Here is a 25392-nt window from a genome sequence, read left to right on the forward strand (position 1 = left end):
AAGGTGACACAGCAGGGGCTGACCACCCGTGCCCGGCTCCGGGCTAGATGCCACTCGGTGCTTGTGCCTGGGCCACGGGAGGGTGGGGGGCGACACCCCGCTGCCCTGGGAACCCTCGCCCGGGAGGCCGGGAGCCTGAGCCTCAGTGTGTCTGTGTGTGTCGGGGGTGGGAAGTCAGGTCCGCCTCCTTCCTCGCTTGGTCCCAGGAGTATTCGCACCCTGGCGAAAACCCCAGGAGAGCCCTGGCGCGCAGCTGGACCGAGCCCAGGACCCGCAGAGGCCAGAACCCCTAAGCCGCACTCTCTGCGGGCTGAGGGGCGGGGCCTGGGGGCGGGCCTGGGGGCGGAGCAAAGGAACTGAACCCTGGAGGTGAGTGGCCAAGAGCTGGGGGCGGACCTGGGCGGGGTGGGGCTGAGGGGCTGGAGGTCACTGTGGGCGGGGCTAAGATGCGTGGGCGCGTGGCTTCTCGGTTGGGGGCGGAGCGCCTACGGGTGGAGTGTGGGCGTGGCTAATGGATGGGGCGGGGAGGGGCGGGGCTTAGAGGTGGGGGTAGGGCGGGGCGGATCTGAGAGCTAGGCTGAGCGGCTAGGGGCGGGGCGGCTGGAGGCGAGCATGTGGGCGTGGTTAGCGCGCGTGGGCGGGGCTTGGGCGGGGCCGGGCCGGGGCGGGGCTTGGGCGGGCGGGGCGGGGCGGGGCTTGGGCGGGCGGGGCGGGGCTTGGGCGGGCGGGGCGAGGCTTGGGCGGGGCCGGGGCGGGGCTTGGGCGGGAGGGGCGGGAGGGGCGGGGCTTGGGCGGGAGGGGCGGGGCTTGGGCGGGCGGGGCGGGGCTTGGGCGGGCGGGGCGGGGCTTGGGCGGGCGGGGCGGGGCTTGGGCGGGGCTTGGGCGGGGCGGGCCTGGGAGGCTGGGGCTGCGGTGCTCCGCCAGCTCGCCACCCGCGCGGCGCCCGCGAGGGACACCCGCTCTGCACAGGTAGGAGCGGTGCAGGCCGCGCGTTTGCGGGCGGGCTCCTCTGCCCTGCGCTGTGCGGGCTCCAGGTGCAGCTCTCACCTCAGCGCCCCCTTGGGTGTTGAGTCGCGGTCCCTCTAGGACTCCGCCCCGCCCCGGCCCGCCCCGGCCCGCCCCGTCCTCCCGGGGCTCAGCTAAGTCCCGGCGGTCGCCGGGTCGGGGTTGGGGGCGCGGGGTCAGCCTCCGGGCCGTGCTGCGGTGCATTGCACTGGGAACGCACTGCACGTGCAGTCGCGGCGCCCACTCAGGTGCTTGGGCAGAGCTGCGAAAGCCCGAGAGCCGGCAGGGAGGAGGTGACACCTTCTGGTCGGGCCGCTTGTTTGGGAAACTCCAGTAATTAATTGTGTGTCGGGCCGAGAGAGGAAGGGAAGCCGAGAGCTAGGTAACAGAGAGATCAGGAGGTGAGGGATCTCTGCGACAGGGAGGCATGGAGGCAGAGGAAGGGTGCTGGGGCAGAGACTGGCAGCTCAGTGCCCCCTCCCTTGGGCACCCCCGTCCTCTGTCTGCCTCTGGGCTTGCTCGTGATCAGGGGGCCCAGGAAAACGCCTCTGCACCAAACAGAACGTCCTCACCTGTCCATACCGGGAAATACCAGGCATGACAGGGTCTGGCCCCAGGCCTGAGAGGCTAGGGCAGCGGAGGCCCCAGCGACCCACCTGCCTGGGAGAACCTCCCTGTGGACAGAGGCCAGGAATGCAGAGGAGAAGGCAGGTCCGGATACTCACTGGGCCAGCGCTGACTCACCTGGGCACGCTAAGACTGGCCAGCTCTGCCCATCACTCCACCCTACCGTGAGCTGAGTGCAAGGCAGCCTGGGTAGAGAGGAGGCCGGGCCCTGCCGGGAACTTGCTGTGTGCCCTCGGGTGAGTCACGCAGCCTCTCCGAACCTCTTAGCTTAGGTGAGCCTGCCGGGGCTGACGTGCCGTACAGACATGTCTCTGGGTCCTGCTTGACCTCGGTCCCCCATGTGACTGTTTGAGTGGTCTCTCACTAAGGAGCCAGCTGGACGGAGAGGGTAAGGAGGCCAGACCCTTGACCGGAGCACAGTGGGTTGGGAGTGGGACTGGGGTTTGAGGGATGGAGGAGGCCTTCTGCTGGGTCCCCGTCATGCTCAGCGTCCCCTCCTCTCTGCCTCCTGTCCCACCCTGACCACACAAGCTCACGCACCCCCAGGCCTGGTCCCACTCCTACCCTTATTCTCATCACCTCCAGAATGAAGCCCCAAACTCCCCAGCCTGGGAGCAGGTCTCATCCGCAGCCTTCCTCCTCCCACGGCTCACCAGCCCCACTTGACCTCTGACCTTCCCTCTGGACAGAGTGACACAGTTTTCTAGAGCCTGAGGTCTCTTTGGGCCCACAGACCTGGAAGGGCCCCAGCTGGAGTCGGTCCGTTCATTCCATGGGGGGGAGGGGGATCTGCTCTGGGAGGAGCTGGAGGCTGAGCACCAGGTCCCCCCCCCCCCCCCGCCGCAGCACCCCTGAACCTGCACCGAGCTGTGCCTCACCTGACCCGGGCTACCTGTGCCCGCAGCCAGAGCAGGGACAGGACGTGGGGCCAGCAGTGGGGGCAGGGCGCTGCTTCCCCTTCCTGCCTCTCCCTCCTGAAGCATCAGCAGGAAAGGTGGGGCAGGAATGTCTGGGCCGCCTTTGTCCAGAGTTCCGAGGTGCTCTCCCCACTGTGCCTTGGGAGCCAGTTTTCTGCCAGCTGTGGGCACTGCCAGGAGCCTGCCATGCCCCTTGGGGCTTCCCACACAGATGGGCCATGACTGGCTGCCCCCTACCCACCTCCTCCAGGCCAGATAACTCCAGAGCCTCTGGATGTCAGAGCCGGGGTGAGGGGTGATTGAGAAGGGCTTGTGCTAAAAGACCCTCTTGGTCCATCTTGAACACCCTGGACGCTCCGCTGCCGGGGGAAGGGACAGGCCTGGGGGAGGCTGCATCCCCGGCAGAGCCCGTCTGCCCTGAGGGCCGCTCACTCTGGACCGGACACCCAAGGCTCAAGCCTGCCTGCTCTCGTTCAGCCCATCTTGTGTCTGGAGTCAAACCCGTCCACAGGCTCAGTTGGTTTGGGGCCGTGGAGGCCACTCACTTAGGGTGACCTCACTCTGTCCTCTCCCTTCCTCTGCATCTGATATCGAGCAACCTCTCCCCTAGAGGTTCCAGGACTGGGGGAAATATGGGCTCTATAGAGGAAGTGGTAGGTTCCTGCTGTCTTAGGGTTTAAGAAGGCAATAGCTATAATCAAATTATTTAGCAATTGTATTAACTTTGAAAATCCTTTTGTTAGGATTTGCTGTATCATACACACCATCATAATAATGTATGTCCTTTGACATTATTTATATATAGCTGTGTCTTATAAAGTAACTGGTTGCTTCTGTTCTCCCTGGTCTAAGCTTTTAGGGGAGTCAAAATTTCAAAGAACAAGTCATTATTAGGAATGTATTCACAATATGAGACCACTGTTAAAATTCAGTTTGATTACACGTTTGAAGTCTTAAGTGCTTAGATTGAAGGAACATATACTCAGCCTATGGTCTGTGCATTAAAAGGTTTGAGACATTCAATCAGTTTTTCCCCCTCTCATATTTAGTCATTAATGAGACTACAGGTTAATAGGAGTGTACATCAACACCATTCCCACCGCCAAAGGACTGTGTCCTGATCCTCCCCCCCCCCCCAGTGAAGCTGAACATCTATTCTTACCCTCCACCCAGAGATTTTTACTTTGGTGCCCTATTGATTTATTTTTTAATGAAAGATAGATAGGCCAGAGCACTGCTCAGCTCTGGCTTATGGTGGTACTGGGGATTGAACCTGAGACCTCAGAGCCTCAGGCATGAGAGTCTTTGCAGAACCATTACGCTGTCTCCCCAGCCCTGTGTGTGTATCTGTCTCTACCTGAGCTCCATCCACAGCCCCTGAGGCCGGCAGCCCAGCCATGTGCACCCCTGAGGAGAGAGCCCTGCTGCAGCTGGAGGAAGTCTTCTCAGCCACCCTGGCCCGTGTCAACAGCCTCGTCCTCCAGCCCCTGCTCGCTGCTGGTGAGTGGACTCTCCAGGGGTGCAGGTGGGGGACACAGGAGTCATTGGGAACTGTCCCAGGTCAGGCCTATGAGCTACCGCTTTCTCAGCCGCAAATGGGAGCAATGGCGCCGGGTGTGTCTGTGGATGGGGCCAGGGTCCTGGTCTCCGTTCCCTTCTCAGAGAGCTCAGGCCAGGTCCCAGCTGCACACAGGGACACAGTGCCACCTCCCAGGACACAGGCCTGGCTTCTCTGTGGAATTCTCCCTGGCTCTCCTCTGGAATAACTGAAGGCAAGATGCCTCAAGGTGTATTCCTGACTTAGGCCTCGCCCCTGACCCCAGTGGTCCTGGGAAGCCTCCTTGCCCTCCGAGCGGGCGGCCTGTGCGTCTGTGGGTGGCAGGGGGCCAGAGGACCCTGTCAGAGCAGGGAGAACAGCTAGCTGGGTACGAGCAGCTACAGAAGACAGTTCAGGTGCTGACCGCTGAGAGAGACCCCTCCCTACACTGGGGTGGATGCCCTATGAATGTCCAGGTGCAAAGAGAGAGAAGGAGAGGGAGAGGGAGAGGGAGAGGGAGAGGGAGAGGGAGAGGGAGAGGGAGAGGGAGAGGCAGAGGCAGAGGGAGAGGCAGAGGGAGAGGCAGAGGGAGAGGGAGAGGGAGAGGGAGAGGGAGAGGGAGAGGGAGAGGGAGAGGCAGAGGCAGAGGCAGAGGCAGAGGGAGAGGGAGAGGCAGAGGGAGAGGCAGAGGGAGAGGCAGAGGGAGAGGGAGAGGGAGAGGGAGAGGGAGAGGGAGAGGGAGAGGGAGAGGCAGAGGGAGAGGCAGAGGGAGAGGCAGAGGGAGAGGGAGAGGGAGAGGGAGAGGGTGAGGGAGAGGGAGAGGGAGAGGGAGAGGGAGAGGCAGAGGCAGAGGCAGAGGCAGAGGGAGAGGCAGAGGGAGAGGCAGAGGGAGAGGCAGAGGGAGAGGGAGAGGCAGAGGGAGAGGGAGAGGGAGAGGGAGAGGGAGAGGGAGAGGGAGAGGGAGAGGGAGAGGCAGAGGCAGAGGGAGAGGCAGAGGGAGAGGCAGAGGGAGAGGGAGAGGGAGAGGCAGAGGGAGAGGGAGAGGGAGAGGGAGAGGGAGAGGGAGAGGGAGAGGGAGAGGGAGAGGGAGAGGGAGAGGGAGAGGCAGAGGCAGAGGCAGAGGGAGAGGGAGAGGGAGAGGGAGAGGGAGAGGGAGAGGGAGAGGGAGAGGGAGAGGGAGAGGGAGAGGGAGAGGGAGAGTAGAGGAGAGGGAGAGGGAGAGGGAGAGGGAGAGGCAGAGGCAGAGGGAGAGGCAGAGGGAGAGGCAGAGGGAGAGGGAGAGGGAGAGGGAGAGGGAGAGGGAGAGGGAGAGGGAGAGGGAGAGGGAGAGGGAGAGGCAGAGGCAGAGGCAGAGGCAGAGGGAGAGGCAGAGGGAGAGGCAGAGGGAGAGGGAGAGGGAGAGGGAGAGGGAGAGGGAGAGGGAGAGGGAGAGGGAGAGGGAGAGGGAGAGGGAGAGGGAGAGGGAGAGGGAGAGGGAGAGTAGAGGAGAGGGAGAGGGAGAGGGAGAGGGAGAGGGAGAGGGAGAGGGAGAGGCAGAGGCAGAGGCAGAGGGAGAGGCAGAGGGAGAGGCAGAGGGAGAGGGAGAGGGAGAGGCAGAGGGAGAGGGAGAGGGAGAGGGAGAGGGAGAGGGAGAGTAGAGGAGAGGGAGAGGGAGAGGGAGAGGGAGAGGGAGAGGGAGAGGGGGAGGGGGAGAGGGAGAGGGAGAGGGAGAGGGAGAGGGAGAGGGAGAGGGAGACCAGAGAGACCTGCCCCCCTGGAGGGGCCTTGCTCTGTCATAACATCAACATGATGAATTAGCACGTGGTTTGGTGGCCCGCCCCGCCCCCTCCCTTTTGTGTCTGCATATGCGGTGCCCTCCCCGCACCCCCCCTCCCCGCCCACTCCTTTTTGTCTGTCTGCACATGCGCAGAGTGTATTTAGCTTGGGTGCCCTGTCACCTCTGCCTCAGGCAGCGACATAAAATACTCTCTCTTGGGGCCAGGCGGCGACACACCTGGTTGAGTGCACACGTTACAGTGCCTAAGGACGCAGGTTCAAGCCCCTGGTCCCCACCTGCAGCGGGGAAACTTTACGAGCGTTGAAGCAGGGCTGCAGGTGTCTCTCTGTCTCTCACCCTCTCTGTCACCCCCTTCTCTCTTGATTTCTGGCTGTCTCTATCCAATAAAGAAAGATTTAAAAATATTTTTAAAAAATACTCTCTTGGGGCCAGGTGGTGGCGCACCTGGTTGAGCACACATGTTACAATGCGCAAGGACCCAGGTTCGAGCCCCTGGCCCCCACCTGCAGGGGGAAAACTTTGCAAGTGGTAAAGCAGGGCTGCAGGCGTCTCTTTGTCTCTCTCCTTCTCTGTCACCCCCTTCCTCTCAATTTCTGACTTTCTCTATCCAGCAAATAAATAAAGATAAAAAAAAAATACTCTCTCTACCCAAGTTAACTAGAAATTCTAAGAAACTCTATCCCAGTGTCCTCTGGCTCTGCAGCCTTTGCAGACTGTCACAGGAGTTGACATTCGCTGTGACCACCCTCTGACTCCACCTCGCAGCCTGCGGGAGCCCAGAGACCCAGAGGGCAATGGAGTTGGCACCCTTAGGTCTCAGTGGCAGGAGGAGGCGGCGTTTGTATTTATTCTGAAAGGGGGCAGGCCCCTCCCCTCCCGCCTGCCGTGGGATCCATCCATCGGCTTCCAGTCCCCTCCTGTCCCAAGGCTCCCAGTGCTGCAGGACCCAGGGCTGTTGGGTGCCTCTCCTGGGAGCTGGGGAGGCCCTCTGCTCCCTCACAGTGAACTGTGCTGCCCCCAGCCACAGAGCCCTCGGACGCCAAGGACCGAGAGTGCCTGCAGCTCCTGCAGCAGCTGCACCAGAGCACCCAGCAGCTGTGGGAGACGGTGGAGGAGAGCCTGTGCTCTCTGCGGCAGAGGCTGCACAGCCCGGAGAGCGTCGGCCTGGACGCCCTGCTGCTGCTGCGCAGGCCCGACCATGTCCTGCAGGCCCACAAGGAGTAAGACGGCCAGGTGGGGCAGGGCTTCTGCTCTGCCTGCCCTGGGCCCAGCCTGGAGGTGGGGTGGGGGTGGAGGTCCCCGGCTGGGCTTGGACATCAACCCAGTTTAGGATCAGAACCTCAGGCCCAAGTCTTGACGCTCCCTGGGGAAGGAAGACACTGTGAGTTAAGTTCTCTCTCTCTTTTACCAGAGCACTGCTCAGCTCTGGTTTATGGTGGTGTTGGGGATTGAACCTGGGACTTCAGAGCCTCAGGCATGAGAGTCTCTCTGCATAACCATTGTGTTATCTACCCTGCCCAGTTAAAATCTCTAGTTGGGGGGAGTCGGGCTTAAGCGCAGTGGCTTAAGCGCATGTGGCGTAAAGCACAAGGACCGGCAGAAGGATCCTGGTTCGAGCCCCCGGCTCCCCATCTGCAGGGGAGTCACTTCATGAGCGGTGAAGCAGGTCTGCAGGTGTCTGTCTTTCTCTTCTCCTCTCTGTCTTCCCCTCCTCTAGTTCTTTCTGTCCTATCCAACAACGATGACAACAATAATAATTACAACAATAAAGCAACTAGGGCAACAAATGGGAATACATAAATTAATTTAAAAAATCTCTAGTTGGGGGAGTCAGGTGGTAGCGCAGCGGGTTAAGTGCAGGTGGCGCAGAGCACAAGGACCGGCGTAAGGATCCCAGTTTGAGCCCCCGGCTTCCCACCTGCAGGGGGGTTGCTTCACAAGTGGTGAAGCAGGTCTGCAGGTGTCTCTCTTTCTCTCCTCCTTTCTGTCTTCCCCTCCTCTCTCCATTTCTCTCTGTCCTATCCAACAACGACAACAACAATAATAGCTACAACAACAAAACAACAAGGGCAACAAAAGGGAATAAATAAATAAATAATTAAAAAAAAAAAAACAACTCTAGTTGGGTCTTTCAGTACTTGATGTCACCAAAGCCTTGGGGTCTGTGCCCCTAGGGCCGCAGCTGTCCAGTGAATGAGGCCTGGGATCCCAGAAGGGCAGATGGGGAGGGTGAGGTGGGCTTGAAGGTGTCCTGTGCCCTGCAGGTACATCGAGGCCTATGCGAACTGTGTGGTGGCACAGGCCTTTCAGAAGGCAGCCAAGAAGCAGAGGTGAGCCCGGGCCCCTGGGTGTGTGTGTGGGGGTGGGGGGCTTCAGAGAGGGGGTGCTGGGAGGAGAGCTGGGGAGCTCCAGACGGCTCATCCTGATGCCTCCAGCTCCACGCTGGACCTCACTGGAAAAGGGGCAGGAAGCCCGGTGAGGCTGTGAGCAGAGTCCACCTGCGCACTAATGGGGTGACCCTGGGGCCGGGGCAGGGGCTCCCCACCAGGGTGCACATGCACGACCACCCAGCTTTCCAGACCTGGAGGTCTGCTGAGTCTCCAGTGGGTGCGGCAGTCACCGCGCCGGTGGGCTAGGAGTGTGCGTGGGGGGGCGCGGAGTTGGGGGGTGGAGGTGACGCGCCCCGCCTGCACGCAGCCAGTACTGGCGGGGCCGGCGGAAGGCACTGCGGCAGCTCCTGTCTGGCGGGGGTGCGGAGGGCCCGGTGGGCACAGTGCTGCTTCAGGCCCTCCGCCAGCCCCTCACCCACCACGTGCAGCAGTACGTGCTACTCCTGCTGCGTCTCCAGGACACCATCCAGGAGGTAGGCAGCTGGGGCGTAGGGGCTGCCATCCTGATCCGGAAGTGTGTGGCCAGTCCTTGGAGATCCCGTGAGGTGGGGGGGGGGGGGGATGGCCCTGCTCTGGGGGCTTTGAAGAGACACCAGGGGCCCAGAGAGCAGGCAGGGTGAGGACACTCAGCCAGGACCCAGCGAGCGGTGCACTGAGCAACCTGAGTACCCTGCCCTCCCTGGAGGAAAAGGGGTGCCCTGTGGCTCAGACCTCAGATCAGGGGCCACCACGGGTGTGGCAGGGCCTGATGGACGCTTGCCTCCCACGCCTGCCCCTCAGGACCACCCCACCCGGGAGCTGGTGGTGCGCGCGGCCGTGGTGTTCGGAAACCTGCAGTCTTTCGCCGGGCAGGAGCTGGACCAGGCTGTGGCCACGCAGGCCCTCTGGCCTACTCTGAGCACTCGGCCAAGGGTGTGTTCACAGCCTGAGGGGCTGGTCAGGGGAAGGGGCTTGCTGTCATTTCTTCTTCTCCTTTTTAATATGTATTTATTTATTGGATAGAGACAGAAATTGGGAGGGAAGGGGAAGATAGAGGAGAGAGACCTGCAGCCCTGCTTCACCACTTGTGAAGCCTCACCACCACCGCCGCCCTGCAGATAGGGACTAGGGGCTTGAACCCAGATCCTTGCAGATTGTAACACCTGAGCTCTACTGGGTGTGCACCACCCAGCCCCTCTGCTGTCCTCTCCACTCCACAGTCTCCCCATTGAGAAGGGGGTGACTGAGTCAGGGGGCTTCGAGCTTCTTGTCTAGCCCTCCACACTTAATAGCTGAGTTCCTTCAGGGCTAGTGCATGGAGCTGAATCTTTCCCCTGGGATGTCACCAGGCGGTCCTGTCACTGCCCCTAACAGGCGGGAGATTCGGTAGATATTTCAGAGCAGGCAGTGGGGGTGAGGGTTATTCAAGGAATGGGGCCTGATGGGTCGGGGAGGACAAGGTGAGATTTCTAGACAAGCTGGGTGAGCCCCTCCACCTTAGGCCCCGGAGCCCATCAGCGACCTGAGCCCCCATGTGTGTGGGGTGGGAGCAGGCAGGACCTGGCCTGTGTCACTTGGCCCAGGGGTGCTGAGCCTCGGATCCGCCTCCTCGCCTCACCAGGATGTGCTGTACAGTCCCGCTCGCCGCCTCCTGCTAGACAGCCTGGACGTCCCCGTGTCGGTCACGCCCCTGAGGGCTGAGCGTGTGCTGCTCCTTGAGGATGCGCTTGCCTTGGTGCAGGTTGGCTCGGGCAGCGCCCCGGGCAAGTGTTGAGGTGACAGTGAGTTCTGGGGTCTGGTTGAAAAAGCAGTGGGACCCCACCTGCAGGGGAGTCGCTTCACAGGTGGTGACGCAGGTCTGCAGGCGTCTGTCTTTCTCTCCCCCTCTCTGTCTTCCCCTCCTCTCTCCATTTCTCTCTGTCCTAGCCAACAACGTCATCAATAACAACAACAACAAAGCAACAAGGGCAACAAAAGGAAAAATAAATAAATGAATAAATATTAAGAAAGAAAGAAAAAGGAGTGGGAAAGAGGTGCACAGCTGCTGGGGAGGCCACCCCAGGTCTCCGGCAGGTCCCTCTGACGGGAACAGAGATGGAGGGACTGCCCTTGAGGTGGGGAACAGGCAGGGGTGTGAGGACTCTGTGCTCAGTGCCAACTCAGGGACTCCCAGCTTGTGCCAGCTGGCTGGTGCCTGAGGCGGGGTCACGGGGGCAGGTGAGCCTCAGGTCTAGGCCCCGACAACCCTGCTCCCTGTCTCCCTCCAGGGTAGTAGCGTGCACACCTTTGACCTGAAGCTGGTGTGGCTGGATCCTGGGCCAGACCGGTGAGCGCTCCGACCACTGACACCCCGACTCTCCCCTCCCCTCTGCCCCCCCCCCCCGCCACCATCACCAGCACCCTTCTGGCGAGAACTGGAGTCCACTTTTCACCTCTGTCTGTCTGTCCAGGCGTGAGCTTCATCTTCTCACGCCCGAGGAAGAGTTCTCCTTCCGTGCCAAGGACCCCCAGGGACAGGTAAGAGCAGAGGAGAGAAGAGCTGTGAGGGGAGGTGACGCTGGGATGGCCAAGGGAAGGGGACAGGAGGGGGGAGCACGTGTGTCCCACCCTGAGGGCCGCATGGCAGCGTCAGGTTCTGTGGCCACGGTCAGAGGCCTCGGGGGTCAGCATGCCACAGGGAAGGGGACATTCTTCTTGATGAAACTGGGTGGGTGGCCTTGCCTGGCCCCTCTGGGCCGGCCCCGCAGCTGCAGCGAACACCTCGGTCTGGAACGGCTCCCAGGCTGCGGCGTGGGGCAGGCAAAGCCATAAATCCAGCAAATAAAGGGGTGAGGGCTGCAGGACCTGGTGTGGGAGCCTCACTGACTACTCCCCCCACACACACACAGGTGTGGGAGCCTCACTGACTACTCCCCCCCACATACACAGGTGTGGGAGCCTCACTGACTACTCCCCCCCACACACACAGGTGTGGGAGCCTCACTGACTACTCCCCCCCACACACACAGGTGTGGGAGCCTCACTGACTACTCCCCCCACACAGGTGGTCTGGCAATGGAAGCTGACCCAGGCTGTATGCCAAGCCTTGCGTGGGAAGAAGGACTTCCCGGTGCTGGGGGCAGGTGTGGACCCCTCGGAGGCCCCAGCCTGCCGCTGCACGGCGTACACCTTCTGTGCCGAGGGCCGGCTCTTCCAGGCAACTTATGAGGGCGAATGGTGCCGGGCCAAGCCCCACGGCAAGTGAGTGGGCATCACTGGCTGAGCCAGGGGTCCTCCTGGGAGGCTGAAGGGCAGACTCCACCGGCCTGTGCATTGGTGCCCTGGGCCACCACTCCCTGCAGTCAGCTGGCCCAGGGGCTCCCAGAAGTCCTCTCGTCCCTGGCAGGTACATACCAAACATGTCAAGATGATGAGTGCAGGTGGCTCTGGCAGGTGGCAGGTGTCCCAAGGGCCTGCGACTGTAATTGCTGAAAGAACAGCCCAGCCAGCCCCCTCTCCGCATGGCCTGAGAGTGGGGGGGCTTGCTGACCTCCCATGCCTGCTAGTCCTCATGGACTGCGCTGGGGGCATGTCAACACCTGCTTCTGGGAGGTAGTAGCACCTTGCCCTGGGGGCCGGCGCGGTCTCAGGCCTCCACACTCCCATGGCAGGCAGGCTCTTTTTTTTTTTTTTTTTAAGTATTTATTTATTTATTTCCTTTTGTTGCCCTTGCTGTAGTTATTGTTGTTGTTATTGTTGTCGTCGTTGTTGGATAGGACAGAGAGAAATGGAGAGAGGAGGGGAAGACAGAAAGGAGGAGAGAAAGATAGACACCTGCAGACCTGCTTCACCGCCTGTGAAGCGACTCCCTGCAGGTGGGGAGCCGGGAGCTCAAACTGGGATCCTTACACTGGTCCTTGTGCTTTGCGCCATCTGCGCTTAACCTGCTTGCTGTGCTACCTTCCTCCTCCCGCTCTTTTTTAAAAAATTATTATTATTTTTATTTATTAGATAGAGACAGCCAGAAATCGAGAGGGAATGGGAAGATAGAGAGGAAGAGAGACAGAGAGACCCCTGCAGCCCTGCTTCACCATTGGCAAAGCTTTCCCCCCCTGCAGGTGGGGACCGGGAGCTTGAACCCAGGTCCTTGCACATTGTAACACATGTGCTCAACCAGCTGTGTCACCGCCCGGCCCCGGGTGGGCAGGCTCTTGAGAACGTGTGGCTTCACTCTGTGCTGGGGCTGGGAGAGTCAAGGCCGAGAGTGGACGGGCTGTGCCAGGGCTCATGCTCTGGCAGCTCCGTTTGTCTCTGATGCCTCAGCTGCTTCTAGAAAGGATTTGAGGAAACTTATGAACAAAGAAAAAGCCTGACCCTGCCTGACTCTGGCTCATGGGGGTGATGAAGTGGAGTTGGGGGTTGGGTGCAAAAGGATGGGGGAGCCCTGTCGTCTTATTTGAAATATTTCCATATATCTTATTTGTTGTGGATAAAGACAGAAAAATTGCCAGGGAAGGGGGATAGATAGGGAGAAAGAGAGACACCTGCAGTACTGCTTCACCACTTATGAAGCTTCCCCTCTGCAGGTGGGGACCAAGGGCTTGAACTGGGGTCCTTGTGCCCTGTAATGTGTGCACTCAACCAAATGCGCCACCACGCAGCCTCCAGAACCCTGCTGTCTTAGTGTTTGACTTTAAGAGTTTACCTCTGAGCTTCCTGGCAGTCTAAGCTCAAAAGGAACCTGGCTCTGAGGTCCTAGGTTCAGTCCCCGGCATCACCATACGTCAGAGCTGCACAGTGCTCTGGTGATAATAAGCTAAATAAGGAGCCCGGGAGTGTCCCGGGGGCATCCTGCGAGGTGTGGTGAGTGTGTCCTGTCAGGCTGCTAGAGCAGGCGTGTCGGGGTGGAGAAGGCCCAGAGTCCCTGTGGGCTCTTAGAGCCAGAGGTGAGGGCTGGCTGGGAACAGAGGCAGAGTCGAGGCCTCTGAGGCCTGTGTGTGTGGAGGGGTGGGTCTGCTGGGCCTGACGCCCATGGACCCCAACTGTATTCCAGGGGAACCCTGAGGTGGCCAGACGGGAGGAATCATGTGGGGGATTTCTACCAGGGCCTGGAGCACGGGTAAGGCTGGCCCTGGAGGGACTGTCCCAGGGGGCGGAGAGGGCCTGGCACGGGCGGCCCGGGTAGGGTGGAGGTGCCCATCTGACTTCCCAGCCTTCCCTCCTCCCGGCAGTTTTGGAATCCGCCTGGTGCCCCAGGCCTGCGAGGACAAGTTTGACTGTTTCAAATGCCACTGGAAGGAAGGCAGCATGTGCGGCTACGGCATCTGTGAGTAAGTGCCCTCGGCCTGCGGGGCTGCCGGGCCGGCTGCGGGGAGCCAGGCCGGTCACCGCGTCCTCCGCAGGTATGGCACCGACGAGGTGTACAAGGGCTACTTCCGAGAGGGCCTGCGGCATGGATTCGGGGTTCTCGAGAGCACCCCTCAAGCCCCCCAGCCCTGCAAGTACACGGGCCACTGGGAGAGGGGCCAGAAGAGTGGGCACGGTATTGAGGAGGACAGCAGCAGGTGGGCGCTCCAGGGGCCGGCGTGGGGGCAGAAGAGGTCGCCCACAGGCCCGGTGGGCTCAGGGTGGGTCCCTGCTGTCAGGGGGCTCTTCCCCATTGTGCCCCAGAGTCTCCCCTCAGGTGAGCCTGGCCCTCCTTAACCACAGAGGCCTCCCCCCGGACCCCCTACTCCATTTCCATCTAAGAGACACACCTCTCCCAGGCTCTCGGAGCTGGGAGACAGCCCTTGGGCCCCTGACTCAGCATCCAAGGCCTCGCCCGCTCCTTTGACTTCACCCCTCCTCAGTTCCTGTGTCCTCCTCCAGCCTTCTGGGCCACTGAATGTCCTCATGTGCCTCCTGTCTCTGTGATTTAGCTTGTGTGTATACCCTTTCTGGCTCCCTCCACCAGGAAGCCTGCTAAGATGTCTCCCACTGTCCTCCGCCCTCTGCTTCTCTTGGGGGTCTCAGGCTCACCTGTGCTGTGTCTGACCTGAGTGACTTCAGGCAATGTCACTGCTCCTTGCTTGCACTCCCCTCCCCGCCCTCCCCATGCTAGCAGAGCACAGATGGTGCTGGGAACTTCCCCATCCAATTCTGGCTACACCCCCTCCCCTCCCCCTCAGGGGCGAACGCTATATTGGCATGTGGCAGGCTGACCAGCGCCATGGCCCTGGGATCATGGTCACCCAGGCTGGTGTCTGCTACCAGGGGACCTTCCAGGCGGACAAGATAGTGGTGAGTGGTGTGACCCTCGTGGATTCTGCCCACCCCCTTCCTCGACTGGGGCTAAAACTCGGCAGCAGCCCTGCTCTGGGGCCCCCAGTACTGAACTGGTCTGGTGGGTGGGCAGGAAGCTAGGTCCCCAGGTGCTTCCAAGAGGGGCCTGGGCCCTGGGCAGAGCTGCAGTTCTCCCTGGTCTCACCTGAGCCCTTGGTCCTGCCAGCCTCAGGTTAACCACTTAACACAATGACTGGATGAGACAGCGAGAAAGAAATGACTGTTAGCAATGGCGCCAGCAGCCCTAGTGACCTATGTTGGCAGACTCTGGGCTTGGTGCCTGCCTCTGGGCTGAGCCTCTGTCCCCTCCCTGTAGCCTGGAGGCCCCGTCGTTGCCCTAGTGTATGAATGACCAACATAGACGTCCACAGCGTCACACTGTATTGGGGAGCAGAGCTGAGACTCAGCCAAGTCCCCTGAGCCCAGCATACACCCCCATGTCGCCCCCACTCCCGTGAGGGAGCTCCGCAAACTGGGCTCTGATCTCACAGAGCCAGAGTCACTTGCTGGCACTCTCCTTAGTTCTGGAGAGGTCTGATGGAGGAAGAGAAGGCAGGCTGAGGCATATCGCAGACTCAGAAAGAAGCACAGCACAAATTCTGTGCCTCTGAGCTTCCTGGCAGTTGCTGGAGCTCCACTGGCCTGTCCCCTGGGCCGGCCTTTCCTGACCCAAAGGAGGCAGGAGAGCCGCCCAGGAGGTTTCCTGAGAGACTTGGTGAGGAGTCGGGGACCAGGGTGCCCAAGGCTGGAGCCCCCAGCACCGTCCTGGGAGGTGTTGCAGACTCGCGGCCTGGGGGTCAGTGCCCACCTCCCACTTCCCTATTGTCTCCTCCTGGGCCTTCCTAACTTTCTGCTCCTCCTCTCCTGGCTTCTCCCCAGGGCCCCGGCACCCTGCTCTCTGAAGACGACTCTTTGTATGAGGGTACCTTCTCCAGGGACCTAACTCTCCTGGGGAAGGTGAGGGCCCCTGGGCCTCTGCTCATTCTCTGGCTAGACCCGCCCACTCCCTGCCTGCGGGGGCCACGCCCATTCCCAGAAGAGGCCACACCCACTCCCTGGTGAGACTGCCCACTCCATGCCTAAAGAGGCCCCGCCCACTCCTAGATGAGACCACACCCACTCCCTGTCGAGACCCCACCCACTCCTTGCTGAAGCCCCTCCCACATCCTGCCGAGACCTCACCCACTCCCCGATGAGGCCCCGCCCACTCCTATATTAGACCACACCCTCCCTGCTGATGCCCCGCCCACTCCCAGCCGAGCCCCGCCCACTTCCTGCTGCGATCCTGGGGGAGCCTTCAGTCTCTTTGGACCTCGGGCTAGTGTGTCGAGAAGGTGGGGGGGCCCTAGCTTCCAAGGGCCCTGCAGGCTTTCGCCTGGGTGGACTTGAGCCCCTGAGGGTGAGGCAGGTAGACCACGTGGTTGGAGGCCACCCGGCAGGGTGTGAGGTGTGAGTCCTGTCCTGGAAGGCAGGGCAGCCAGGCGGTCTGGTGGAGAGACACCCCCCCACCCCCAGGGCAAGGTCACCTTCCCCAATGGCTTCACCCTGGAGGGCTCCTTCGGCGGTGGGTCCGGGAAAGGACTGCACACCCAGGGAGTGCTGGACACAGCCGCCCTCCCCCCGCACCCCAGCAGCACCAGCAAGAGGTGAGAGCCCGGCCTTCCCACTCCGACCTCTGGACATCCTGCCCTTGGAGCAGGGTCATCAGATGGCCTTCCCCGTGCCCCCACCCAGTTCCTCCAGAGACCAGGGAGTACATAGCACACAGCACTCAAGTTAGAGGCTCTTGTGACTAAGAGACTAGGACTCCGCATGCCACCAAACTGGAGAAGAATGTTCTCCATAGGCCAAACCTACAAGGATGAAAGAGACAATTCAGAGCGTGGCTTGAGCTTCAGGAAAGGGGGCACAGTTAGGTCCTGGGTGTTTAGGACTGACCTCCAGCTTGGCTTTGAGCTTCCCGGCAGCCCAGGTGAGCAGGGAACGTGCTGAGTGGGACCCCCACCTGGATCCGTCAGTAGCTGCCACGAGGGAAAGTTTCTTTTCCCGTGGACACGTTCTCCCCCCCCCCCCCCCCGGAGAACCTGCTCAGGTGGTGGCTTGCTGTGTCTGCTGAAGAGGCCTTGGCGGACCCTGACAGGGAGGTCTGTCTGGAGGGTGGTTCTGATGGGGCGTGGTTCCCGGCAGCAGCTCAGATGTTAGGGGACGGAGGGTCCACACACACACTTTCTGGCAGCAAAGGTGGGTGTAGTTAGGGCTCCGTCACACAACGTTCACTAGGCACGGCCAGGGTGCTGGCGGAGGCACAGTGCTCGGGAGGGAGCGAGGGGGGCTGCCACCCCAGGGGCATCCTATAGGGCGCCAGGGACACAGTGCTCCAGTGCTCGGGAGAGGGGGAGGGCTGCCACCCCAGGGCATCCGACAGGGCGCCGTCTTGCTTCGGCCAAACCTCCTCTTTGATTTGAGGCTGCAGGTCTCTCTGTCTGCTCCCAGGGCCACGGCGGCCTGTGTCTCTTCTCTTCTGATGATGATTTTCTCTGTCCTCTCTGCTGCTTGTCTTTCTCCTGAGGCCTGGGGTTAGCCCCGCCAATCTATCCCCTCTTCCTGAAGCTTGACTCTGGGCAAGGCTGGGCATCCCCACCAGGGGCCAGCCAGGGTCTTGCCAGGTACCACGAAACCCACAGCCCCTGTAAGCCCACGCCAGGCCTGACCCATGCCCCCCATTCCACCTCCAGCCCCTGTAAACCCATGGCAGCCCCTGCCCGTCCACTCCACCTCGCCCCTGACCCCCACTGCACCCAGCCCCTACCCCCTACTGCACCCCAGCCCCTGCCCTTCCACTCCACCCCAGCCCCTGCCCCTACATCCACCCAGCCCCTGCCCCCCACTGCACCCCAGCCCCTGACCCCTACTTCTGACCTGCAGGCAGCTGGGCCTGGGCGCCTTCCCCGTGGAGAGCCGCTGGCAAGGTGTGTACAGCCCGTTCAGGGACTTTGTGAGAGCCGGCTGCCCCGGGGAGCTGCGGGAGGCCCTGCTGGGCTTCCACACACAGAGCTCCAGGGAGCTGCGCAAGTCACAGGAGTACCTGTGCTGCGACAGGTGAGGCCTGGCGTGCATGCCCGTGTGCGTGTGCCTGTGTGCGTGTGCGTGTGCGTGTGCGTGTGTGTGCGCTCTCAGCGGGCTGGGCTGGGCTCAGGGAAACCGGGAGGGAGGCCTTCTTGGAGAGGACAGGCCCGAGCCCAGACTGGTGAGAGGCTCATCCGATATGCTCCAGGAGCTGCCCAGAGGACGGTGCGGGCAGCATGGAGGCCGTCCTGGAGGAGCTGCTGCAGCCCCGAGAGCCCGCGGCCCTGCGGCAGAGCCTCAAGAAGGTGAGCCCGAGGGTCCCCGCTCAGGGCTTCAGAGCCCTGGGGCGCACACCGGGAGTGGTCTCCGGTGGGCTGCAGTGTGGCCGCTGGCTCCAGTGCGGTGCCCAGCAGCTCTTGTCGCCCCACGGCCCAGGCTCTGAGCAGCTCGCTGCACCCCTTGGGGAAGCTGCTCCGGACGGTGATGCTGACGTTCCAGGCTGCCTATGCTGGATTCGGGGCCAACAAGCATCTGCAGCAGCTGGCCCAGGAGGAGGTGAGGCAGCACGCCAGGGACCTCTGGGCCGCCTACAGGTGAGCTGGGGGGGGAGCACGTCAGGGGCTCTGGGCCGCCTACAGGTGAGCTGGGGGGGGGGAGCACGTCAGGGGCTCTGGGCCGCCTACAGGTGAGCTGGGGGGGAGCACGTCAGGGGGCTCTGGGCCGCCTACAGGTGAGCTGTGGGGAGCACGTCAGGGGGCTCTGGGCCGCCTACAGGTGAGCTGTGGGGAGCACGTCAGGGGGCTCTGGGCCGCCTACAGGTGAGCTGTGGGGAGCACGTCAGGGGGCTCTGGGCCGCCTACAGGTGAGCTGGGGGGGAAGCACGTCAGGGGGCTCTGGGCCGCCTACAGGTGAGCTGGGGGGAGCACGTCAGGGAGCTCTGGGCCGCCTACAGGTGAGCTGGGGGGAGCACGTCAGGGGGCTCTGGGCCGCCTACAGGTGAGCTGGGGGGAGCACGTCAGGGAGCTCTGGGCCGCCTTACAGGTGAGCTGGGGGGGAGCACGTCAGGGGGCTCTGGGCCGCCTACAGGTGAGCTAGGGGCAGGGGGGCACTGCCTGGGAGCTCTGGGCCGCCTACAGGTGAGCTGTGGGGAAGCACGTCAGGGGGCTCTGGGCCGCCTACAGGTGAGCTGGTGGGGAGCACGTCAGGGGGCTCTGGGCCGCCTACAGGTGAGCTGTGGGGAAGCACATCAGGGGGCTCTGGGCCGCCTACAGGTGAGCTGTGGGGAAGCTCGTTAGGGGGCTCTGGGCCGCCTACAGGTGAGCTGGGGGGGAGCACGTCAGGGGGCTCTGGGCCGCCTACAGGTGAGCTGTGGGGAAGCACGTCAGGGGGCTCTGGGCCGCCTACAGGTGAGCTGGGGGGAGCACGTCAGGGGGCTCTGGGCCGCCTACATGTGAGCTGGGGGGAGCCCGTCAGGGGGCTCTGGGCCGCCTACAGGTGAGCTGTGGGGAAGCACGTCAGGGGGCTCTGGGCCGCCTACAGGTGAGCTGTGGGGAAGCACGTCAGGGGGCTCTGGGCCGCCTACAGGTGAGCTGGGGGGGAGCACGTCAGGGAGCCTTGGGCCGCCTACAGGTGAGCTAGGGGCAGGGGGGCACTGCCTGGGAGCTCTGGGCCGCCTAAAGGTGAGCTGGGGGGGAGCACGTCAGGGGGTTCTGGGCCGCCTACAGGTGAGCTGTGGGGAAGCACGTCAGGGGGCTCTGGGCCGCCTACAGGTGAGCTGTGGGGAAGCACGTCAGGGGGCTCTGGGCCGCCTACATGTGAGCTGGGGGGAGCACGTCAGAGGGCTCTGGGCCGCCTACAGGTGAGCTGTGGGGAAGCACGTCATTGGGCTCTGGGCCGCCTACAGGTGAGCTGTGGGGAAGCACGTCAGGGGCCTCTGGGCCGCCTACAGGTGAGCTGGGGGGAGCACGTCAGGGGGCTCTGGGCCGCCTACAGGTGAGCTGGGGGGGAGCATGTCAGGGAGCTCTGGGTCGCCTACAGGTGAGCTAGGGGCAGGGGGGCACTGCCTGGGAGCTCTGGGCCGCCTACAGGTGAGCTGTGGGGAAGCACGTCAGGGGGCTCTGGGCCGCCTACAGGTGAGCTGTGGGGAAGCACGTCAGGGGGCTCTGGGCCGCCTACAGGTGAGCTGGGGGGAGCACGTCAGGGAGCTCTGGGCCGCCTACAGGTGAGCTGGGGGGGAGCACGTCAGGGAGCTCTGGGCCGCCTACAGGTGAGCTAGGGGCAGGGGGGCACTGCCTGGGAGCTCTGGGCCGCCTACAGGTGAGCTGTGGGGAAGCACGTCAGGGGGCTCTGGGCCGCCTACAGGTGAGCTGGGGGGGAGCATGTCAGGGAGCTCTGGGTCGCCTACAGGTGAGCTAGGGGCAGGGGGGCACTGCCTGGGAGCTCTGGGCCGCCTACAGGTGAGCTGTGGGGAAGCACGTCAGGGGGCTCTGGGCCGCCTACAGGTGAGCTGGGGGGGAGCACGTCAGGGAGCTCTGGGCCGCCTACAGGTGAGCTGTGGGGAAGCACATCAGGGGGCTCTGGGCCGCCTACAGGTGAGCTGGGGGGGAGCACGTCAGGGGGCTCTGGGCCGCCTACAGGTGAGCTGTGGGGAAGCACATCAGGGGGCTCTGGGCCGCCTACAGGTGAGCTGGGGGGGAGCACGTCAGGGGGCTCTGGGCCGCCTACAGGTGAGCTGTGGGGAAGCACATCAGGGGGCTCTGGGCCGCCTACAGGTGAGCTGTGGGGAAGCTCGTTAGGGGGCTCTGGGCCACCTACAGGTGAGCTGTGGGGAAGCACGTCAGGGGGCTCTGGGCCGCCTACAGGTGAGCTGGGGTGAGCACATCAGGGAGCTCTGGGCCGCCTACAGGTGAGCTGGGGGGAGCACGTCAGGGGGCTCTGGGCCGCCTACAGGTGAGCTGGGGGGGAGCACGTCAGGGGGCTCTGGGCCGCCTACAGGTGAGCTAGGGGGATCAGGTGGTGGGGGGCTGGGGCAGCATGTCAGGGGGCTCTGGGCCGCCTAAGGGTGAGCTGGGGGGGGGCGCCAAGGCAGCATGCCCGGGAGCTCTGGGCTGTCTACAGGTGAGTTTGGGGGGGTGGGTAGGGGGGTAGAGGGTTTGGGTTGAGGGGGGATAGGGAAGATTGCTAGTGGACCAGGAAGCTGCAGCTCTGCTCTTTCCCTGTGTCAGCTCTGCCTGGCACCCTGGGCAGGAGGACGGCCTTTGCCTCAGCTCTGGGTCCCTCTCCACCCACTGCCCCCACAGCCCGTGTCCCCCCACTGCCCCCCAGCCCCTGCCCCCCACTGCACCCGCAGCCCCTGGCCCCTGCAGCCCCTGTCCCCCCACTGCCCCCGCAGCCCCTGCCCCCCCACTGCCCCTGCAGCCCCTGGCCCCCGCAGCCCCTGCCCCCCCACTGCCCCCGCAGTCCCTGACCCCCACTCCACCCGCAGCCCCTGCCCCCCCACTGCACCCCCAGCCCCTGCCCCCCACTGCACCCCAGCCACAGAGGATGAGCCAGCCAGTGTCTAGCCCTGTGAGCACAGCAGGTGGGGGATGACAGCACAGCCCAAACACCCCCCAAAGGCCTGGGTCCCAGCTCTAAACAGGCCTTGTGCTGAGCCTGAACCCAGACCCACACCCAGCTCTGTTCCCAGAACAGCACCAGGGGAGGGGGCTCCTGCTGTGGGGTTCGAGTACTGGCAACTTCCTAGCGGGTGAGGTTGGGGGGGCTGCGTCACGTTCACTGTCATGGGTGGCGGAGCCCCCGTCCTGGCCATGGGAGGGCACGGAGCTCACTCTGTAGGACACGGCAGCCACACGGCCGCTCTCCTTGGTCACAGGAGCCTGCTGCAGGTGGCCTTACAGCGAAAGGGCCAGACCTTGGAGGATGAAGACGCAGAAACGAGGTGACCGAGACAGGCCCCTGGGAACATGTGTGGTCCTCTGCTGCTCAGGCAGCAGCTCTCTCACCTCTGCTCTTGGGGGCCATTTTGGGGAAGAGAATGACCCTTCGCCTCAGTTTCTTGAGCAGCTCGGGAGAGGACGCTGTCACAGCGCATCGGACGCACCCTTGTTCTTGTTCTAAATGTCTTGTCCCGGCTCCACCTCTCAGGGGCATGGAGCGTGAGCGGCTGGCCCTGGCACCCTCCCTCTCTGTGCACAGTGGGGAAACTGAGGCCTGGCCAGGGTTGAGCAAGCACCAAGTGGCTCATTAAACCTCGCTTCCCCAAGCCCCTGAAACCAAATCTTCATTTACCTTTGGCTTGAGAAACCTGGAGCCATAGATCAGAGAGAACTTAGCAGGGAGTGAGCTTAGACATGGGGAGTGAGCTTAGACATGGGGATGAACTCTCCACACTCCAGAAAAATCCCGGGAGGCAGAAATAGATGAGCCCGGGGGTAGCTGCTGGGCTCTGCTTCAAGCCACATGTGCATCTGGGACCCTGACCATGTGTGCATCTGGGCCCCGGCCATGTGTGCATCTGGGACCCCGACCACGTGTCCATTGGGACCCTGACAACGTGTGCATTGGGACCCCGACCACGTGTGCATCTGGGACCCTGGCCACGTGTGCATCTGGGACCCTGACCACGTGTGCATCTGGGCCCCGGCCATGTGTGCATCTGGGACCCCGACCACGTGTGCATCTGGGACCCCGACCACGTGTGCATCTGGGACCCTGACCACATGTGCATTGGGACCCCGACAACGTGTGCATTGGGACCCCGACCACGTGTGCATCTGGGACCCTGGCCACGTGTGCATCTGGGACCCTGACCACGTGTGCATCTGGGACTCTGACCACGTGTGCATCTGGGACGCCGGCCACGTGTGCATCTGGGACCCCGACCACGTGTGCATCTGGGACCCTGACCATGTGTGCATCTGGGACCCCAACCACGTGTGCATCTGGGACCCCAACCACGTGTGCATTGGGACCCTGACAACGTGTACATTGGGACCCCGACCACGTGTGCATCTGGGACCCGACCACGTGTGCATCTGGGACCCTGGCCACATGTGCATCTGGGACTCTGACCACGTGTGCATCTGGGACTCTGACCACGTGTGCATCTGGGACCCCAACCACGTGTGCATCTGGGACCCCGACCACGTGTGCATCTGGGACCCCGACCACGTGTGCATCTGGGACCCGACCACGTGTGCATCTTGGACCCCAGCCACGTGTGCATCTGGGACCCTGACCATGTGTCCATTGGGACCCTGACCACGTGTGCATCTGGGACCCCGACCACATGTGCATCTGGGACCCTGACCATGTGTGCATTGGGACCCTGACCACGTGTGCATTGGGACCCTGACCACGTGTGCATCTGGGACCCTGACCACGTGTGCATCTGGGACCCTGACCATGTGTGCATTGGGACCCTGACCACGTGTGCATTGGGACCCTGACCACGTGTGCATCTGGGACCCTGACCACGTGTGCATCTGGGACCCTGGCCACGTGTGCATCTGGGACCCGACCACATGTGCATCTTGGACCCCAGCCACGTGTGCATCTGGGACCCTGACCACGTGTGCATTGGGACCCTGACCACGTGTGCATCTGGGACTCTGACCACGTATGCATCTGGGACCCTGACCACATGTGCATCTGGGACCCTGACCTTGTGTGCATCTGGAACCCCGACCACGTGTGCATCTGGGACCCCGGCCATGTGTGCATTGGGACCCTGACGACGTGTGCATTGGGACCCCGACCACATGTGCATCTGGGACCCGACCACATGTGCATCTTGGACCCCAGCCACGTGTGCATCTGGGACCCTGACCATGTGTCCATTGGGACACTGACCACGTGTGCATCTGGGACCCTGGCCACGTGTGCGTCTGGGACCCTGACCACGTGTGCATTGGGACCCTGACCACGTGTGCATCTGGGACTCTGACCACGTATGCATCTGGGACCCTGACCACGTGTGCATCTGGGACCCTGGCCACGTGTGCATCTGGGACTCTGACCACGTGTGCATCTGGGACCCTGACCACGTGTGCATCTGGGACCCTGGCCACGTGTGCATCTGGGACCCTGGCCACGTGTGCATCTGGGACCCTGGCCACGTGTGCATATGGGACCCTGACCATGTGTGCATTTGGGACCCCGGCCACGTGTGCATATGGGACCCTGACCACGTGTGCATCTGGGACTCTGACCACGTGTGCATCTGGGACCCTGACCACGTGTGCATTGGGACCCTGGCCACATGTGCATCTGGGACCCTGGCCACGTGTGCATCTGGGACTCTGACCATGTGTGCATCTGGGACTCTGACCACGTGTGCATCTGGGACCCTGACTTTGTTTCAGTCAAGTGGGGATCAAAACCCTGCCCCCCATCCCCCAACTGCACTGCTCAAGATCAAAGAGAATGAGGTGGCTCAGGGCGGCTGACCTGGGGTCTCCACAGCTGCCTCCTCACAGTGGGGAGGCTGGAGGCTGGGACGCTTTGCTGTGTCTAGAGGAGGTGCAGCCCCGGTAGTGAGCCCCTGCCTGGCCTGGCTCTCTCCCGCAGAGACCTGCAGGTGTACAGCCTCATGCTGCCTCTTGTGCTGCCCAGCTTCTACTCAGAGCTCTTCACCCTCTACCTGCTTCTTCACGAGAGGGAGGACAACCTCTACGGCCAGGGCATCACCAACCTGAGCCTCTTCCCCGACACCAAGCTGCTTGAGTTCCTCGATGTGCAGAAGTAAGCCTTCCCCGGGCCACGGGCTGCATGTCTGGGGGTGGGGGGAGACAGAGAGTGATTGGCTCATCAAGTTCTAGGGGCGTGTTGGTGTTGTTGTGGCCGGATTCAGGTGTGGCTGGATCTAGGTGCTTGCCCTCTCTTGTTCTCCTTGTGGCAACCAATGTAACACCAGCCACTGGGCTTCGGCTCCTCACTGGCCTGTCTCCACAGCTCCCACTGGGGCTGGGGCAAGGCCACTGTTCCCTGCGTTTGAACCAAGGAGGGGTGAAGGGAGAAGCTGAGGATTATTGTCCTTCTGTTTATTTTTTTTTAATTTATTAAAATATTTATTTATTGGATAGAGATAGAGAGAAATTGAGAGGGGTATGGGAGAGAGAGAGACAGATAGCAGAGAGACACCTGCAGCCCTGCTTCACCACTCATGAAGCTTTCCCCCTACAGGTGGGGACCAGGGGTTTGAACCTGGGTCTTTGCTCACTGTCATGTGAGCATTAACCAGGTGCACCACTGCCTGGCTCTGCCTCCGCCTCCTTCCTTTTAATTCATTTGTTTATTTCTTTTCTTTCTTTCTTTCTTTTTTTTGCCTCCAGGGTTATTGCTGGGGCTCAGTGCCTGCACCATGAATCCATTGCTCCTGGAGGCCATTATTTTTCCCCTTGTTATTTTATCGCTGTTGTGGTTATTATTATTGTTATTGATGTTATTGTTGGATGGGACAGAGAGAAATGGAGAGAGGAGGGGAAGACAGAGAGGGGGAGAGAAAGACAGACACCTGCAGACCTGCTTCACCTCCTGTGAAGTGACTCCCCTGCAGATGGGGAGCCGGGGGGGTCAAACTGGGATCCTTACGCTGGTCCTTGTGCTTTGCGCCTCGTGCGCTTAACCTGCTGCGCTACCGCCCGACTCCCATGTTTAATTTTTAATAGTGACAGAAAGAATGGGGAGGAAGAGAGAACCAGAGCTTCCCCCTGGCACCTGTGATGCCGGGACTGAATTCAGGACCTCCTACTTGACAAGGATTCATGCTTCACCCTGGCCACCTCCTGGGCT

At 62.2% G+C, this 25392-nt stretch overlaps 1 protein-coding gene across 5 annotated transcripts in view; it reads left to right on the forward strand.

Moving 5' to 3' along the window:
• Positions 1-886: 886 nt before the first annotated feature.
• Positions 887-25392, forward strand: part of ALS2CL (ALS2 C-terminal like) — a 28550-nt gene continuing 4044 nt past the window's right edge. Inside the window, exons 1-21 of one of the 5 annotated variants that reach the window (XM_060204808.1) lie at positions 887-969; positions 3924-4049; positions 6885-7083; positions 8128-8193; positions 8561-8726; positions 9034-9165; positions 9854-9973; positions 10500-10558; positions 10683-10749; positions 11276-11472; positions 13265-13330; positions 13443-13541; positions 13614-13775; positions 14379-14490; positions 15412-15489; positions 16048-16178; positions 17458-17631; positions 17807-17903; positions 18034-18191; positions 21473-21538; positions 24169-24342. In XM_060204808.1, the coding sequence (XP_060060791.1) occupies positions 3947-4049; positions 6885-7083; positions 8128-8193; positions 8561-8726; positions 9034-9165; positions 9854-9973; positions 10500-10558; positions 10683-10749; positions 11276-11472; positions 13265-13330; positions 13443-13541; positions 13614-13775; positions 14379-14490; positions 15412-15489; positions 16048-16178; positions 17458-17631; positions 17807-17903; positions 18034-18191; positions 21473-21538; positions 24169-24342 (2426 nt within the window). In that variant the 5' untranslated portion in view covers positions 887-969; positions 3924-3946. Of the gene's footprint in view, positions 970-1330; positions 4050-6884; positions 7097-8127; positions 8194-8560; positions 8727-9033; positions 9166-9853; positions 9974-10499; positions 10559-10682; positions 10750-11275; positions 11473-13264; positions 13331-13442; positions 13542-13613; positions 13776-14378; positions 14491-15411; positions 15490-16047; positions 16179-17457; positions 17632-17806; positions 17904-18033; positions 18192-21472; positions 21539-24168; positions 24343-25392 lie in introns of those variants that run through there. The other 4 variants (XM_060204809.1, XM_060204811.1, XM_060204810.1 and 1 more) reach the window with 4 other exon arrangements.

The sequence above is a fragment of the Erinaceus europaeus genome, chromosome 12 (assembly GCF_950295315.1).
Source record: "Erinaceus europaeus chromosome 12, mEriEur2.1, whole genome shotgun sequence".
In the NCBI taxonomy this organism is placed as follows: Eukaryota; Metazoa; Chordata; class Mammalia; order Eulipotyphla; family Erinaceidae; genus Erinaceus; species Erinaceus europaeus.